Source organism: Acanthaster planci, linkage group LG06 (assembly GCF_054643075.1).
Source record: "Acanthaster planci isolate LZ-2023a linkage group LG06, COTS_SCS, whole genome shotgun sequence".
Lineage (NCBI taxonomy): Eukaryota > Metazoa > Echinodermata > Asteroidea > Valvatida > Acanthasteridae > Acanthaster > Acanthaster planci.
The window spans coordinates 1,709,564-1,727,847 of NC_141782.1; the positions used below are offsets into that span (position 1 = coordinate 1,709,564).

The 18,284-nt window shown below is 44.5% G+C and overlaps 1 protein-coding gene across 2 annotated transcripts; it reads left to right on the plus strand.

The window, feature by feature from the left end:
• Positions 1-101: 101 nt before the first annotated feature.
• Positions 102-18,010, plus strand: aars1 (alanyl-tRNA synthetase 1). Of its 2 annotated transcripts, none has more exons than XM_022254805.2 (21): positions 102-223; positions 2,775-2,940; positions 3,079-3,267; positions 3,770-3,915; positions 5,317-5,511; positions 6,001-6,145; positions 6,272-6,417; positions 6,509-6,617; positions 7,579-7,732; positions 7,917-8,041; positions 8,555-8,702; positions 9,024-9,193; positions 9,774-9,902; positions 10,292-10,429; positions 10,998-11,138; positions 11,804-11,916; positions 12,551-12,659; positions 12,926-13,042; positions 13,634-13,753; positions 14,307-14,507; positions 15,430-18,010. In XM_022254805.2, exons 2-21 carry the CDS (start codon positions 2,788-2,790, stop codon positions 15,604-15,606), a joined length of 2,925 nt encoding a protein of 974 aa, XP_022110497.2. In that variant the 5' UTR covers positions 102-223; positions 2,775-2,787; the 3' UTR covers positions 15,607-18,010. The 2 variants fall into 2 exon arrangements, with proteins under 2 accessions (XP_022110497.2, XP_022110498.2); XM_022254806.2 differs by having other exon boundaries at positions 2,779-2,940.
• The last annotated feature ends 274 nt before the right edge of the window (positions 18,011-18,284 follow it).

Consider the following 18,284-nt stretch of genomic DNA (forward strand, 5'->3'; position numbering starts at 1 on the left):
AATATCGCGAGATTTGATCGCTGGTCGAGATTTGGCAGTTTCATCATCCTGTGATGGCACCCGACTATTTATGTGTCCACATTACATAGCGAAGGCTGGAAGCCGCACTAATGTCCTTCAGAAATAAACACGCGTGTCACACTCACAGCAGTGAAAAATAGTGAATCATCAGTTCATTACATCTGTGAACTGCTCTCAAGGCGGTACAACTTACAAGGAACTGGTTTGTACCACCGTGTTATTTTTGGTCTCGTTGCCAGCCCTTGTTTAAATTCAGTATAAATACGGACAGTCTCCGTTTCTTTGCTGTAAATATTGTAATTTACGTGTCAAGGCTTTTTAACGTCACGCATGTGAAGCATGTCAAGACGTAGTCTTAAGACTAGCCAAGACATGCAAAACTAAAAAGGATACATTTGTAAATTTGGGGACCCTGTTCCTATAGGCCCCTAATACTTTTTAACCCTCCTTAACCCTCCTTCTGTTTTAGACATGATAGAAGGAGAGCTACATTTTTGCATTTGAATTCACCTTGGTAGATGACTTTGACATCATGCTTAATCATGTCTATAACTGTACTGTAGCCTAGTGTAGGGTTGATGTCAAAAAAGGCAGGGTTAGGCCTAGCCCCACAAATAGGGCTGTACTACAGAGTGGCTCTCTTGAACAATCTGTCTCTTATCTGTCGCCACCACAGCCCTACTTCAAGGCATGTCTAGTAAATCCAAACTGCAGGATTGTCACAAACTTTGTTTTGAATCCTAATATCTCCCGGAATAAGAAGACTCGACAGTTTCTCAGAGTTTGGACTTTTATATGAGCACGCTAAAGCTTTCCAAAACCGTATATTTTCCGATGGTGATGGCGCCTTGAAAAACCCAGCCTGTAGTATTACATACTGACCACGGGCAGCGCCATTTTGATAAACGAAGGCAGCGCTTCGTTCGTCGGAAGTCAGACCCTATTTGTGGGGCTAGGGTAGGCCTAGATGGAAATTATGAGGGGAACCTGTGAGCAGGGTAACTAGCGTGACCAGATGTCCCGTATTTTATGGGATTGTCCCTTATTTTCCCTAATGTCCCTCGTCCAGTACCGACCCTTTCTGGGCCATGTTTGTCCCATATTTGTACAATTTCAACAAATTACATGAAAATACAAAGAAATTACCAGTGTGCAATGTTCTGAAGATCGCAAGCTGCTTAAGGCTGAGCCTCCCGCTAATAATATAACTAGCTAGCTCGTTGCATATGTTTGTAAATTGTACTCTGGCTCAGTCTGGATACCAAAAGTGTGCTAAATAAGTAAATCGCATGATTTGCACCCCCAATTCAAGAAAAGTTCTTAACGTGGGAGGGTGGATACCCCTTCCCACACCCACCCTCTCAGGTGCTCCGCGCCCTCGCAATGTGTGCTGTCCTGTATTTCGATTTCTAGAATCTGGTCACCCTGACTGTGAGTGTTTTAACACATAGTGGATTCAAATTTGCATGGCTAATTTATCAGTAAGAAAGACACATTTTCTCACAATTTACAAATTTGAAATTTCCAAAAAATAGGGTCAGTGCAATAAAGAGAGTGTTGGCTTTTGGGGGGGGGACTGACCAGTTTTGCAAGATGAAAATGATAAAAAACTGGGGGTCCCCAAGTGTACAATCCCTCATGTCGAGTGTGTATTCAGAATCTCTGTCTTGTTGGTCATCACATGGTCATGTCCAGTGACCGAGTGACTTTCACATAGGTCCTCTTCAAAAGAAAAATAGATCCCCACCTTTGCACAAGACTCAACCCAGTGGTCACAGACAGTTCCGTAGCGCACAAGTTTTGACAGTTCTGAAAAAGTGCACACTGCATCACCAGGCTGTTCAAGGTTGTGCAGGCAAATTTTGGTTAGGATTCGTCACAGTCGCATTGGGACCCATTCTCGCGGTTGGCGTGACATCACTATGGACTTTTGACACACGGCAAAGGGGCAAATTTACCCTTTGTACTCTTCAGTAATGCACAGAAGCTCCTGGATTTCAGTCCACGAGAATCTAAAGCAGACCCAGTGTCGCGGATAGTCAGATTTTGACTTTCGTCTCTCATGTCCGTCACACTAGTCATAACTGTAGCATTAGTGGTGTGATTAACTTAATGTCATGAATGTCAACGTGGTTTTCAAATGTTTCTCTGCTTGGCAAAAATTCTGTACTAAGGCGTCACCCTCCCCGAACTATTTTGCAAGTGTTAAGCACTAATTTATGAAACCCTTACCAACAAATCATTTGAGGCGTGTTTGGAAGCTGAGCGTGTCGTAGGTGTGGATGAATTGGGGAATATTTATGCGCTATACTTCATGTGATACTGACGAAGTGGAGGCCGCCATGATTGTTACCATGAGAAACAAAACATGCGCACGAGAGAACATGAAAGTGGCGCGTGAGTTACGGAATTTTTGCCTTCTGCCTAGATGTCTAGTCTGTGACTGTATGATCACCAGGCCTCAAGTCAGTCCTGTTGGGAAGTCGGGTTGGTTTTCACTCTAACAGGCAACATCGTAAAATAATACGTATTTGCTTGGGGCTGTTGTTTTGCATATTATTAGGTGAAGAATGGTGTCATAAGTGAAAAATGGCATGACATGAATTTTGGCCGGTAATTGCGCTGTGATTGCATCAGAATCAGCAAGGCTAGTCAAGATACCAGTGTGGCAAAATGACACATGAGAACCAGCTAAATTGCATGAACTAGTACATGTATACCAGTTGATGGGGATTGGGCTCTTGCTCTTTCAGATAGCTCTCCAACATGGACGCTACACTGACTTCACAGCAGGTGCGGCAAATCTTCATAGATTTCCACGTCAACCATCCCCTATTCAAGCACGACTTTTTCCGGTCCAGCTCCACCATCCCGCTGGACGACCCAACACTGCTCTTTGCCAACGCCGGCATGAACCAGGTAGTTTTTACAGTTGGCAGGTGTTTTTTTTTGGCTTTTTAGCTCGACGCTGTAGTTGAGGTGCCACTGTCATCAGAGCAGTCGCTTTAAAATTTGAAACAATTTAGTAACGTCTTTCTCATTTTTCTGATCTACTAGTTCAAAGCGATTTTCACCGGCACCGTGGATCCGAACAGCGACATGGGCAGGCTGAAACGCGCCGTCAACAGCCAGAAGTGCATCCGCGCCGGCGGGAAACACAACGACCTGGATGACGTGGGCAAGGACACCTACCACCACACTTTCTTTGAGATGCTGGGAACATGGTCTTTCGGCGACTACTTCAAGGTCAGTTTGAGCTCATGCTTTGTTTAGGGTGATGGGTATTCAAGCGTCAACCAAATTGGAGAGGTTGTCAGTTAAAGATACAATTACAAAAAGGGGAGGAAGGCATGCCCACGAAAGGGATTAGGTGTCAAATGAAGTGGAGCCCAAATATAAGCGGGCTGTACGTATAGTGACGATTTGTTTTCTTTTTAATGTCAAATTTATTAAATAACAAGTTGAGGGCAGATTGAAAAGTGGGTCAAAAGGAAACTGTGTCTACCATAGCTATCCCTAACAGTCCCAAATCCTCCGATTTCAGTATGAATTTACATACACCCTGGAGGGTAAGGGTTTAAAATAAAAGACCCCCCAAGAAAAAATTAGGGTGTGGGGTGCAGTCAACCCTCTCCCCTGGATCTGCGACTGGTTGTTATTGGATGTGATGCTGACAGGTGATTTGCCGTGGTGTCTTCTTGCCCGCAAACATTCATCGTAAAGTCCACTTCTTTCCTTCGTTCAACAGAAAGAGTGTTGCCAGATGTCGTGGGAACTTCTGACAGAGGTGTACAAACTCCCCAAGGATCGTCTGTACGTCACGTATTTCGGCGGAAGCAAAGAGGACGGCTTGGAGGAGGACGTAGAGACCAGACAGATATGGATCGACCTCGGGTAAAAACTTCTGCTCAGTCAAACTCCCCCCCCAAAAAAACATTTGCTTGTTTGAGCCCTTTCTCTGACCGGCTTATTCACAATTTTGCGTTTTTTCCCCCGTAACCTCAGTATTTTCCGTGGTGTAGTTGAGACCTCTTAAGACCAACACAAGACCCCACGATAGCAACACCAGACCTCCAGTCTGAATTCAAGTCCTAAGCTGTTCACATGAACTGCCACAAAAGCATTCCTCTGTTAGTGTTCACCCTGCGACTTGTGACTGGCCCCATAGCTTGGTTCATGATGGTTGTGGTTAAAGAGACCAAATAATTGTGCAGTTGTGTTGAGCTGTGATCGTGAAATGATCTGTTGTTGTTCACTGTCATGTGACTCTTCAACGCAGTAAGGCCTGTGCGTTAATGATAACGCTGCATTGTAATTGTTTGGATTTGGACGTTGTGCATATTTGCTTTCGGAATTTTGCAGTCTTTGTGAATCTCCCAAAACAGTGTTTTATTAAACTTGGAGGGGTAAGAGAAAGTTTGTTTTTTTTTAATCAAAGATGAAGGTTTTGTCTGATGAAAAGAGTTTTCCAGGAAAGCTAATTTGCAGCTTTAACCCTAAATCCCCAAGGCCCTTCTTGCTGGGCAACTTCCTTGATCTTCCAATATGCTTCTCACCAAAAAAAGGACCTTCCTCAATCCTCCAAAATCCTTCAAAATTTCCCACTTCAATCAATCTCAGGTGAGGGATGATCCTTTCCTCAATCCTAACTGTATGGAGTAATGAACAAAGCAAAATAAAGACAAAACAACACAGTGAAGTAAGGGGATTCTGGGTAATTCCAGAATGAGGGGTCCAAAAGTGTGACATTTTTGTGTCCCTGTTACATCTGACCTTTGTTATTTGACATGGAAATATCACCGGAATTGATTTCAAACTATTACTATTTGTTTGGCAGGTAATTTGCATTACTTTGTCACTCTTGGAAATTAGAAAATGTGTTCTGAACTTCCAAAATCATGTGTCAGATGTGACAGGGACACGAAAAAAAAATGGACCCTTAATTTCTGGAATTACCCTGATATAGTTTGTGACCAGCAATAAACCATGGGGGTCAACTTTGGTGATCAGTGAACTGAATGGTACCACCCCCCCTCCCCGCAGCCTTTACAGAAAACAATCCTCCGGAATCCTGTCACACCTCAATCTCCTTCCTTCCTCAATCCTCCAAAATCCTCCAAAACCACCCGAAGGATTTTTGAGTACTGAGGAGGGTTAGGGTTAAAAAGGTCTTGTATCATATATGTATTATTTTTCTTAACACATTCAGAGGTGGTTATGAGAAATTTTGTTGGAAATGTTGATATTTCTGATGTAAAAAAATTGCATTGCCTTTTTAAAAATTTCCCCATCCAGCGTGCCACCAGAACGGGTGATGCCGTTCGGCACCAAGGACAACTTTTGGGAGATGGGTGCCACTGGACCCTGTGGGCCCTGCACGGAGGTGCACTACGACCGAGTCGGCGGAGGTCGGGACGCCTCGGAGTACGTCAACATGGACGACCCCAACGTGGTTGAACTCTGGAACCTCGTGTTCACGCAGTTCAACAGGTAAGATGTAGTCTGAATGCATGACATCATAACCTGTCGGATATTTTGATTATTAGGTTAGCCTTGTCTGCTAAATTTTGAAGAATTGTTGGATTCTGATGGGAACTTACCAGTGGAATTTGACAGACACAAGTTCTGTGCTTAATCCTAACTGTTCTTAATCCTATTGTTTCACAACCAGAGGCATTGGTGTCAGGTGCAGTGTCAGGTGCATTTCCTTTGCGTATTTCATGCTCATGAAGGCCCTTTCATCCTCTGTGCAAAAACGGATGCAGATACAAATTTGTGGCAACTTCCTTATTTCTGCACTGCAAATCTCCCCTCCCCGAAAGATGTTTAGCACCTTTCAGCTGTGATAAATCTTGCCGCAAATGCTCTGTGACGTCAAACTCTCGTTGCCGCCATCTTTGCGTGAAGCGCGAACCAGTCTTAAGAATGTGATTGGCATCCCATGTTCATCAACTTTGTATTTTGCCCCGTCTTTCCCAGAGAGTCAGACGGAAGCCTCCGGCTGCTACCCAAGAAAAACTGCGACACCGGCATGGGTCTGGAACGAATCGTCTCCGTCCTGAAAAGCCAGGACTCCAACTATGACACCGATTTGTTCATGCCCATTTTTGAGGCAGTGCAGAAGGTAAGGAGTATGCGCACTTTATTTATCCTGGTTTTTATCCCAGAATAACACCAAGTGCAAAGGGAAATGCGTCAGGCTGTGGACCAACTTTCACCTCAAGTCTGTGATTTGGTCATTTCTCCCCAGGCCACCGGGGTCCGGCCCTATGCCGGTAAACTGGCCGCCGAAGACACAGACGGGGTTGACATGGCGTACCGAGTCGTCGCCGATCACATCCGCACACTGACCATAGCCTTGTCTGACGGAGGCAGACCTGACAACATAGGCAGAGGGTAGGTATGGTTTTCATACCTTCTGATAACCCATCAATGAATTAAATTGGTTTTTATAGAATATTTTCCCCTGGACTTTGTTGGTTTCCAGATACGTCCTGAGACGCATTCTACGCAGGGGGATACGATACGCCACCGAGAAACTGAAAGCCAAGCCGGGATTGTTCGCCAGCCTGGTCAGCGTAGTCGTGGAGAGCTTGGTAAGTTTTGTCAAGCAAATATCCGAGATAGAACTCCAAGATCTGAAAGTGAGATGCTAACCTGACGAAGCAGCCACAGTCAACTGTTTTATTTACACCGTTTGCAGCACTTTACAAGAAGGTGTCATCGGCTTGGAAAATTAGTCTGCTTAACGAGTTGGCCAGTTTAAATGAAATTTGAGCATCCAAGAAGTTTTTGATGCAGGTGGAAATGTTTCAATGTTCGTTTAACCCCGTCGCTAGGGAGGACTGCTACTACCGCACCACTGAGTGAGGATTAGTGCCTACCACACATACAGTCTATTCACCATGCAGCTGCTGGTTCAATGGGGCCTGCTGCTGGACAAAGCCCTCCATTCAGGGCATACCACAGCCCAGCAGTCGTGGTCAAAATAAGGGGTTAAGAATTTGTAAAGGAGTGTATTGAGTGAGCTCATTATTTTGGAAAAAAAAAACAAGATGAAGAGATAGAATTCCTTTTATTTTCAGCTCAAATGTGTTTGAGATGCCAAAGATGTTATCCACAATTGTATATAAGGGCAATTTTTGCCAATCCAGCAAAATAAGTAGCCATTACTATGGACGTTAAAACCCTGTTTAACCAATCCACCTTTAGCAGAAGCACCCCGTCATTGGTTGAAAAGAGTCATGCTGGTGAGGAGCTTTCATTTTGTTGGTAGCAACGCGACCATAACGCGTGCATTTCATAGTCGTTTGTGAAGCGGTAAATTCCGTGCTCCCCAAAGGAAACCCCGTTGCTTGGACAATTGCTACCTCTCTCGGTCCCATTTGGGCCTTAAGGGATGTTGTGACTCGCTCAAAATGCGTGTGCACCTCGTGTTAACATGACCGAGTGTGGTTCCACATTAGTGATAACGTCTCCTTGGAATGGTCTATAGTTTAATCGGGATAAGAAAATTTGGGCCTTATTTTTGTTTTTATCCCGCCCTGGATTTTTCAGGGCGAAGCCTTCCCCGAGGTCACCAAGGACCCCCAGCTGGTGATGGACGTCATCAACGAAGAAGAGGCGCAGTTCCTGCAGACGCTCTCCAGAGGGCGCCGCGTGCTGGAGCGCACCGTCAACAACCTGGGGGCGGATGTCAAAGTGCTGCCAGGTCAGGGCAAGGGCTTAGTCTCAAAGTCAGGCGTTGTGATTTTTGTGCCCTCAAATTGTAGATTTTTTTTAGGTTCAACTGTTCATGTTGTGCTGTGGTTACGCACTCAGATTTAAAAATTACAAGAGCAAGGTTTGCTTAGTCAAAGCTAAATCGTAAATATTTACTTTCTTTTTCCTCGAAGGCAAGGCCGCCTGGCTGCTGTATGACACCTACGGGTTCCCCATTGACCTGACGACCCTCATCATGGAGGAGAAAGGAATGACCATCAACATGGCCGAATACGAGGAAGAAAAGAAGAAGGCCCAGGTACTGGCCTTCCGCTCTGTGCGTGGCGAAGCGAGGGCGCTATTTATGCATAGAAGAAGTTGCAAGTTCTTTGGGTGTTACCGTCTGATCAGTTTAAATGATTAAACAAACAGAAATCTTTCTCTGGTGATGTATCTTGTCCGTATAGTGCCCTCTACCGTCTTTGCACCCATCTCACTTTGATATATAGGTCTGATGATCAGAGCAGTCTTAATTTTCTCTCTAGAAACTTCGTTGTTCCTATTCATAAAAACTTCTTAGTTTATTCCGTCAGGTTTCTTATGTTGTTTAAAGTTGTATGGCTGTTGCTTTTCCTGTTGAGACGGGACAGGGGAGTTCTTGAATTCATAAAGATGCACATGTGACCTAAGTACATTCATAAAAATGTGGTGGATTATTAAGTTATATTCACTTTTCACACAGGCCATATTGACCGTGCAGGTGTCATTCATAATTGTGTAGCACAGACTGCGTTGTAACTGTCTGTTATTTTCTGCCTACTTATCGTCGTAGATTCTGTCCCAGGGCAAGGGGTCAGGGGTTGACGACACCATCAGTCTCGACGTCCACGCCATCAACGAACTTCAGGAGAAGAGAAAAGTGCCACCCACCAACGACAAGGTTAAGTACAATTACACCAGCGACGCAGCAGGGAACTATCGTGAGTTGAAAGATGTGTCCACAGGAGTTTGTTTGAAAACTTAAAGATGTTTGAATACACATGTAGGATTAATATAAATAACTGTCTTAAGTGGTATTCTGAGTTTGTTGAGGTAGAGCTCAGAGAAAAATATTATGTGATTATGAGAGAAACGGATTAAAGAAAATGTCCGATTAAGTAAGCAGATTTAGGAACTAGAGTGAATTGTTCTCCAGTAATTTGCCTGTGAGTAAATTCTTCACAGTCTTCCTTGTGAAACTCCACAGAGTTGGGTTACCGTGGAGTGACCACCTTTGCCACGTTCTCGCTCTCCTTTTGCAGAGTTTGAGTCCACGGTGGGCACCGTCATCGCCCTGCGCAGGGACAAGCAGTTTGTGGAGGAGGTCCAGCGGGGTGACGAGTGCGGCGTCCTGCTGGACCAGACGTGCTTCTACGCCGAGGCGGGCGGGCAGATTTACGACGAGGGCTTCATGGAGAAGGAAGACAATGCCGTAAGTATCCTATTCGTCTCTGATTGTGTTTCATTTTTAAACCTTTCGTCGATTACAGTGACGACAAGTTGGCATTGTCACGGAAGGCAACGTGAATTTCAAGTCCCTCGATTTTGAGGGCCAGGGCTCGTACCCTGCTTGTTAGCAGTGTCAATTAATAGACTTTTCTCCTGTTGCCTTTCCTATTGGCTCTCAGAAATATATTTCAGCTGTAATTCTATTAGTTTTGTATCTATGAGGCTCGAGCTAGACCAAGAGAGGGCGCCATTTTCCTAGCAATGCAGGTGCATTTGGTAGGAACTGCACTTTGCCAGTTCACAAAACAGACGACTATGAAATGCATGTGTTACAATCTCATCGTTAACAGCAAAATGAGTACTCCCGACCAACATGGCTCTTTTCCACCGATGAAGGGGTGCCTTTGCCAAAGCTAAAACCATTTGCAAATGAAGGAGTTCTCAAAGACTGCCCTCAAAATATTTGCCTACAAAATTCACCGTGTATGTTATTCACAGTTGCTTTACAGTCATATGCCATTTTTTACTGTTGTAGTTAACTGGTTTCCTGCATTGCATTTCAGGACATTGAGTTCAGGGTTACCAATGTCCAGGTCAAAGGTGGCTACTGCCTTCACATCGGCAAGGTGTCCGCCGTGGATTTAGACGGGAAGATCAAGATCGGAGATCGCCTCAAACTGGCCATCGATGAGGTCAGCTTATCCAATTTTGTATCAACTCTAAATAAAAGAGAACCTCTTAATCATTAAAAGAAAAGATCCTGACTGAATCCTACAAAATCTTACACAGCAGAAAACCAATGGCATATTCCCTTCTTTTTTGGGGTTTCAGATCCGGTGTTAAGCAGTGGTGTCTGAAGTCTACAGTGTCTGAAGTACTGAATCCTAGGAATCCATTCAAACACCAGCATTTTCTTTTTTAAGGATTTAGATTGGTTTGGGTTTTTTCTTAGAGCAACATTTACAGATGTCCAAGGTTGCCGTGTGCTATGACTCTGTGGATGGCTTTGCGCGTTTCTAGTGCTTGCGTGTCTCTGACTGATTCATGACTGAACATTTTTTGGCACCGGCTTTATTTTTAGGTTCGGAGGAGGCCCGTCATGAATAACCACACAGGCACCCACGTGCTGAACTTTGCCCTGCGACAGGTGTTGGGAGAAGCCGACCAGAAGGGGTCGTTGGTGGCGCCAGACAGGCTACGATTTGACTTCACTGCCAAGGTATGAAGAAGCCTTCTTATAGTTTTTTACAGATCTTACAGATTTGAGGTTAGACAGGTCATCTTGAAAACAATTTCTGTTCTCAACATGTGTCGAGAAATCTCTATTTTTTATCTTTCCATCTTGAAAGAGTAATTCATTTTTTCATGTCTTCCTCTTTTGACTTGACTGCTACCCCGCAATGTTTTCACAGTTTTGTACTAATGATTTAAAATGTTTACTAAGAAATGAAGCTAGGGTAACTCTTCTGATGCCGTAGTTGTCATTGAAGGAGACATTAAAGCATGAATCCAAGATCAGATGATGATTGTGAATGTTTAGTATTGGAATGACTGATGATTTGACACATAAACAATACGGGCGATTCACAGTAGTGCGCCACCAAGAGTTTGCAACGCGTTGGCCAATCACAACGCGCAAAATCTGTCGACCCTTTCCAGACGCGCGTTTGGTCGGCAGATTTCGCGCACTGTGATTGGCCAATGCATTGCAAACTCTTGGTGGCGCACTTTTGTAAAACGGCCGTATTGAAGTCTTTGTAGTAAGTGCATTGTCTCTCCCTTGCCAGGGGGCCATGACAACACAAGAAGTCAAAGAGACCGAGCGCATCGCCAACGAGGTCATCGGCAAGGCCGACAAAGTCTATGCCATGAACACCCCGCTGGCCCAGGCCAAGGCCATCCAGGGACTCCGAGCGGTGTTTGACGAGGTAGGCACGACTCGTTCTGATTACGCCCTGCTCTCTTCAAGGATGGTTGGTGATTCCTGTGTGCTTTGCTAAGATTTGTCACAGTAGCCTTAACCCGATACCCCAAAAATCTGAGATACACCCGAAGATTTGATTAGCAGTTTTCAGTTTGTGTCCTTGTCATATTCAGGCATGTACAGTTTTATGCCCATTCAAACCGGGGAGTCGGGCTAGCCTGGTGGGATCGTTCCTTGCCTCCCACCTCTGCGGTCTGGGTTCGATTCCCGGCTCGGTCCGCATGTGGATTGAGTTTTCAGTCCTGATTCCGTGGTGTTTACCCAGGATATTCCTCTGGGGATTCCCTCCCACCTCTGTATGACTGTTCTCATTGTCTCCTCTCGACAAGTTTCTTCAGGCTTGTGAGCTATGGTGCGTAGAGCACTTTGGAGGAGTCCTCGGTGTCCTCGGGTTGTTTATCCAGAACTCAGTTGGTCTTTTTTTGAATTTGTGCATGGCTCAACCAAGTTCAGGCGAGCAAGTTGGGTCACCAAAGGCAATATAGTTTACACTTTGTTCTCATCTAGGCTATACATGCTGTATGACGTTAACCTGCACGTAGTTTCCATTACGGATCAGCTTTTGACCTCTATTTTATTAAGCTGTCGCATCTTTGTTCCTGTGTTCAGGTTTACCCAGACCCTGTTCGTGTCGTCAGCATCGGCATCCCCGTCGAAGAACTGGTGGCTGATCCCGCTGGACCCGGGGGCTCCATGACCTCCGTGGAGTTCTGCGGTGGCACGTAAGTCCCTGGAATGAGGAATGAACAAATACCTGTTCACCCATTCAGGGTGGGATTATTTTTGACGGCGACTGCTGGGCTGTGGTATGCCCTGAATGGAGGGCTTTGTCCAGCAGCAGGCCCCATTGAACCAGCAGCTGCATGGTGAATAGACTGTATGCGTGGTAGGCACTAATCCTCACACAAAGGTGCGGTAGTAGAAGTCCTCCCTAGCGAAGGGTAAAAAGGTTTACCCTTTTAAGCTGTTGTAGATACTTTATTTGAAGGTGAAAGTAAAAGAAGTAAGGTTGGATTTGTCTGTGACTTCAGTGTTGGGCTCCATTTTGCCGATTTTAGGTCCCTGGAGGTTAGGGACGGTGCCGAAGCTCGACTTAAAACCAAGTTCTGATAAATGACCTGAAACAGCTGCGGATGAGAACAGATATTCTGTAATAGAATTCCAGGCTGTACTGTAACTAATCCATCCAATGAATGTGAAGTCAATCTAACACGGTTATCCCTGTAATCGATGGAGGTCACCATAGGTTAAAGGTCAGACAAGTGTTACATCAGCTTCAGAAACTGTGAGGGCAGTTTTTGAAGTTCAACTGTGTGTCGTCGGTTGTTGACGCGCGATTGTTTGTGGCCCAAACAGGCACCTCCAGAACAGCGGTCACATCGGCTGTTTCGTCATCACCTCGGAGGAGGCCATCGCGAAGGGAATCCGTCGCATTCAAGCAATCACTGGCGAGGACGCAGACAAGGTGAGAAGATCAAATCAAAACTGAGGATCACAAATTGTCTCGAAGAAGTAATGAAATAATAACCTTTAAGATGGGCTTATCGTGTAGGCAAATGCTCGTCTGTTTCGTGAAAGCAGGTCATCAACTAGAGTGCTTATGAAATTCTGCCCGGTGAGGCTGAGGTCTCATGCAGTTGAATGACCTTCCATCAATTTTAGCCAGCTTTTTGCTATGATCTTGCCAACCCGATCGTTAGTTGCTGAATTTCCTTTTGTTTTTTCGCACAGGCCATCAGTCGAGGCAAGGCCATGGAGGTCCTGATTGAGAAACTCGCCAAGGAGATTCAAGACAACGGCAACGCCAACCAGAAGCTACTGTTAAGGAAGGTTTTGGAGCTTGGAGATGTAAGTCCCAGGTCCATCAAAAGAGTTGCTTGTTGGAGGGGTGGAATCAGCTCACAGCCGGGGCTGAAACAAGATTCTGATCCTCATATCTCGGTTGTCCCATGCCTGAACTTATTGAAATTTAGCTTGCAATTAAAGACGTTCATTGTAATTACTTCTCTGAAGATTCAATTCCATCCAGCGTGGGATTTTGTTGTTAGGGTCATGTACAGATGAAGCTTTCACTCATGCCGACCCTCATACATGGAGCTCATGTCAGTGGAAAAAATTACCATTTTGGGCTAACCTTTCTCAGGAAAATGGGCAGTCCACAACAACGATCAGTATGTTGTAAAAGTTGTTGTCGCTTCAATTGTAAGGCGTTACCTGCAAAACTTCCGAAGGCTCAGTGGGGGGAAAAGAAAGGATGATATCGGAGAAAATGATCGGGAAAATAGCACCACCCCCCCCCGGCTCTTAAGGGGCAACACGGACAAGGTGTGCGAAGCCCGTCTGGTTCCGTGCAATGTTTGCTTTTACGCACAACCGAGAGGGCATTCTGGCAAAGTGCCTATGAAGCCTCATTTTTTTTTCCCCTCGCTCGCGTTGTAGGACGTGAACGTGGCCGTCATCCAGCAGTGGAAGAAAGACGAGCTCCGCGCTCAGCTGAAGGACCTGAAGAAGATCATGGACGACATGGACAAAGCGTGCAAAGCGGCCCAGGTCCAAGCCGTAAGAATGCATTGCTGATCTTCTCGTTTGCCGCTAATAAACCCGAAGGTCCCGATGTTTGTGTCGTCAGCCTGTGTTTCATCTTTCTCACCCTTTGATGACAGTCGTATAAGTAGGCTATCAAATTAATTCAGTCTGCAAATAAAATAATCAAGTAGCTGAAATTCTTCGACCTTTGTCGTTGTGGAATTATTTTCAGTTACGAAGGAGAACAGAATTGAAGATATTGAGAACATACGCGTAGCATTTTCTAGCACTGACATTTTAAGTTTCATCTTTGTTTCAAGATGCATGGTCGGATTAAGTCTGTCGGTTACATTGAAAGAAATACTTCCTTTTTGGCCAGTTGGTCTGAAAATGAGATTTCGGTGTGAAGCGTTCATCAATTTGTCCACTTCAGTTTGTCTGTCTTCTATTTGAAAGGTATCCAAATCTGAAAACCGTTGACTCAAATGACACCAGTTTTTTCATGCTCTTGAGGAAGCGACTGACAAAAAATTGTAATCTTTTTACTTTTGAAAGCAGTTAACGTTGCTTTTTTTTTTTCCTTCAGGCCAAGGAGAGTGCCAAGCAAATGATAGCCGAATCCCCTAACGCTCCGTACGTGGTGGCCAGACTGGAAGCGGGAAGCAGCGGCAAGGCGTTGGACGGTGCCCTCAAGGAGTACAAGGCCGGCTCGCCCAACACTGCCGCCATGTTGTTCAGCGTGGACGCCGACTTGGGCAAGGTCCTGTGCATGGCCCAAGTGCCCAAGGTTAGTGCCCAAAGACTTCCGGCGTATTTTGGATTGGTTCCCAGTTTGTTCTCTCACAACTCCTGCGAGTTACGAAGTCAGGCTATTCGAGTTTCCCATGGGCTTGTGCACAAACAGAGATATGCCGAGCAGGCTTCACTCTGCACCGGGGAGTCAGGTTGGTGTAGTGGTTTCTTTCCTCGCCTTCCACCTCTGCGGTTTGGGTTCGAATCCGAGCCTAATCCACATGTGGATTGGGTTTTCAGTCCTTGCTGGATTCCCTGGGTTTTACCCAGAATATTCCTCTGGGGTTTTCCTCCCACCTCTAAAACTGTAACTGCTTCTCACTGTCTCCTCTCTACAGGTTTCTTGAGGCTTGCAAGCTACAGTGCCTAGGGTGCTTTTGAGGAATCCTTGGTTTCATTACCAGTTATTATTAGTAATAATTATAATAAAAGTCAGAACTCTAGTAAATTAATATAGCTCTACAGTATTAAAGGATTAGTTTGGCAGTCCTCGGAGTGCGTTGCTGACGTCCACTGAAATAATGTCTCTGCAGCAAAGCACGGGGCAGTCTTGAACGATGAGTGAGCATTGAAGTGATTTGCACAAAGAGTGCAGTCATTACCAGGAGGGTTGAAAACGGATGACACGATCTGTTGGTATTTATCGGTCCTGATGTTCATTCCATTGACATTAAATTTCTACTATGAACAGCTGCACACCAGTTATGCTAAAGCTTTCACAGAAGGGTTTGAAATGTCTCATGGTTTCATCAAGATTTCACATTGTCAGAGTGAACACATTAATCCAATGAAGTTTACCTCAACCGTAACATTCTTCAATCCTCCAATGAAGTTTACTCTAACCCTAACATTCTTCAATCCTCCAATTTTACACCGTAAGTGTATGAACCTGTTCCATTTCCAATCTGCTCTTTCAGGACGTGGCTGCTAAAGGCCTGAAGGCCAACGAGTGGGTCAAGCAGGTCACTGAGGTCATCAACGGCAGAGGCGGCGGCAAAGACTTGGCCGCCCAGGCCACAGGGGACCGGACGGGCGGGATCGACGAGGCGCTCCGCCTGGCCAAGGAATTCGCTCAGCTCAAACTGAGCAGTTAGTGCACGGCACGAGCCAGAGGTGTGGGATGAAAGATTTGCTGAGATGTACAGACGTTTCACTGAACATCCGAGATGGCCCCCTTTAATGGCAGAAGCATTCAGTTGGATTTTGTACAAAGTGACTGTCACAGAACAGTGGCTCTGTACGCTCATTTTCACAATGCACACCACCATTGACGGGGGCCACAACAAATGACCAGCGATGGCATGAACATTGTCTCCAGATTTGCTCATAAGACCTAGGCGAATGCACAAACTTACCAGGGTGATTGAATTGGCTGAGGCCAAGCTGGACAATAAATGCTCAGCGTGAACAGTTGATGTGGAAAATCAGCATTCTCTGCCACGTCCTCTCAGTGAGCTCTGGAACCTAATACTTTGGTGAGATCCAAACTAAATTTGGGTGGACGAAAATTAATGGATTAGTAAAATGTTTATCGTTACTTGGCTAGTAATGTTTTAACATTTACAGAAATTAAAGTATAAAATCTAAATGTCTCAAACCGTGATATACTGTTTCAAAACAAGGCTGGATTATCTCCACTATTGAGAGCAAAAAAATGTCGGTAATGCCCAGCAGCTCAGTCTTTTGTGCTGAGCACGGTCTTTTGTTATAAGGCCCAACTCTTTTGTCCCAGTTCCGGGCTCCCCCGCTCTGCACATAGAGTCTATGTACTCGAAAACGGGTTGCCCGGCAGGAAGTGGTTAAAGACAGCAGCTGCACTGTCAAATCTTGAATTTGTCAACAAGATGTCAGATTGTGGTGGATTTTGAGGCAATAAAAGTGATCTGATACTCAAGATATTTTTTTTTTACAGTTTACCCAGGATTACCAAAATGTTGATGTGTAACTTGGAGGAACTTTCCTCTCGTAGGCAATTGATAATCAGAGTTTGAAATCGGTATGAAATTTCTCATGTTGTGATGATGATATTGAAGTGGTCATTTCAATTTCATTGTGTGGGCAATCTAGGGTCCAATTTTGCTTAATATTAGTAGAAGACAGCCAACACAAAAGCCTTCTTCACTGTCCAAACTTGCTGAAACTTTGTGTGCAGATGCAGATTTTTGTTGTAAATTACTTATTGAGCAAACGTTGCCTCTGAGGTTCTATTTTTGCTTAGCAAGAAAATGTTCCCAGCTAAGATTACATACAGTGTACATTACTAGCAGCTGGTTCCCTGCCCATTTTGTGCTTGGCACAGATATCTGCTTAGCAGGGTTTATTGTTCAAGGAATTCAAAGGAACCTCATAACAGTATGGTATAATGTTCATTTTTTGTTTGTGTGTTTTTGTTTCATAAATTTTTTCAGTGCAGTGGCGTACTGTACTTATCATGGAAGGTAAATCAAGTCATTTTTTGTTAACTTGTTTATAACTGTTCAAAAACATTGTCTTCTTGGCCTGTAAAACTCTGAAATGACAGGTGTACATTGAGGTGCCAATATTGACTCTGACCCTCTATGGTGTATGTAAAATCATATTGAAATCAGCAGATCGAGGACCTTTAGGTTTAATGGGGATATGTGCCCTCAGACCCTTTGGTGGGTTGGGGTTGAACATAAGCTTGGAAAGTTTGAAATATGTGGGATGGTCACTTTTATTCATTGGTGTCAAGCCAAGGTGAAAATGTTTTTGTTGTGGGGTACAGAGGGAACCAGTTGTATATATATTTGGGAAACCCTTACTTTCAGCGCCCTACTACTATTTGTGTCCATGCCATAACTGCCAGAATTGGAAAAAAATGTGCAGTTGTTTTAGCAACACCCTCCAAAATGACTACTCAGTCGGTCAGATGTGTAAAAGGAAGACTCACCCCAAGTTGGCAAGGTAATTTGACTTTTGACCAATGCGCAGCTTTCAAGAAGTGGGGAAAAAAATCATTGCAACAAACTGTAGAGGTGTCCTAAGAGTAGGGATTGCCGTTATTTATAAACGCTGCTTGGTGAATACAGCTTCTGTAATGAGTGGTATTAGTTGACAATACTTCTGAGGACTAAAACGAAGATTACTAGACTGCCACAAAAGGGGAAATTTACAGATTTTGTCCATTCGCAAAGTGGAATCATCGTAATTGCAAGGTCACTCAAGAGCCAGTGAAATGGCTGTGAATTTTACATGGAAAGTAATTGATATGCAGTCAAACTTTGTTAACAAGACTACTGTTAATACAGCATTCTGCTTGCAAGGATATTTTGGGGTTCCAGTCCTTTGTTCCGTTTTTTTTTTTCTCCCGATAATGCAATGTTATAACAAACTTAAATTTGCAAAGTCCTAGGGACCTCTTATTAACGAGGTTCCACCGTATTACACTTCTTCATCTTCTTTAAAGCATGCTTTTACAATTTTCTGTAGGTGGTGTCAACAGAGTTCAGTGCGCAAATTAAAGAGCAAAATTTGTAAGTATTTGATCTTGTGGTCAGTGCATTTGCAACCCAACTCCTGGCATTCCATTTGACCACTGCCTTCAACAGTCAGAAATGGTTGTTGATGAGATATGTCGCCAGGTAGTGGTTGTCAGGGACGTCAGGCAGGGAGACCCTGTCATGTCAGATCAAGGTCAAGACATGTCGGTTTGATGTATACCGACTTTAAACAATGTGTAAAAAAAATGCAGCAGGGAGGCAAAGATGAAACGAAAGGTATTTTACAGTCTTACGGCGTACAGATACTTTTA

What these genes read in the sequence shown, in the direction of transcription:
- aars1 (XM_022254805.2), top strand. Translation starts at nt 2,788, where the DNA reads ATGGACGCTACACTGACTTCACAGCAGGTGCGGCAAATCTTCATAGAT. An exon ending in GCGTAGTCGTGGAGAGCTTG is followed by an intron (nt 6,618 to 7,578) that starts GTAAGTTTTGTC and finishes TGGATTTTTCAG; the next exon opens with GGCGAAGCCTTCCCCGAGGT. An exon ending in AAGAAAAGAAGAAGGCCCAG is followed by an intron (nt 8,042 to 8,554) that starts GTACTGGCCTTC and finishes TTATCGTCGTAG; the next exon opens with ATTCTGTCCCAGGGCAAGGG.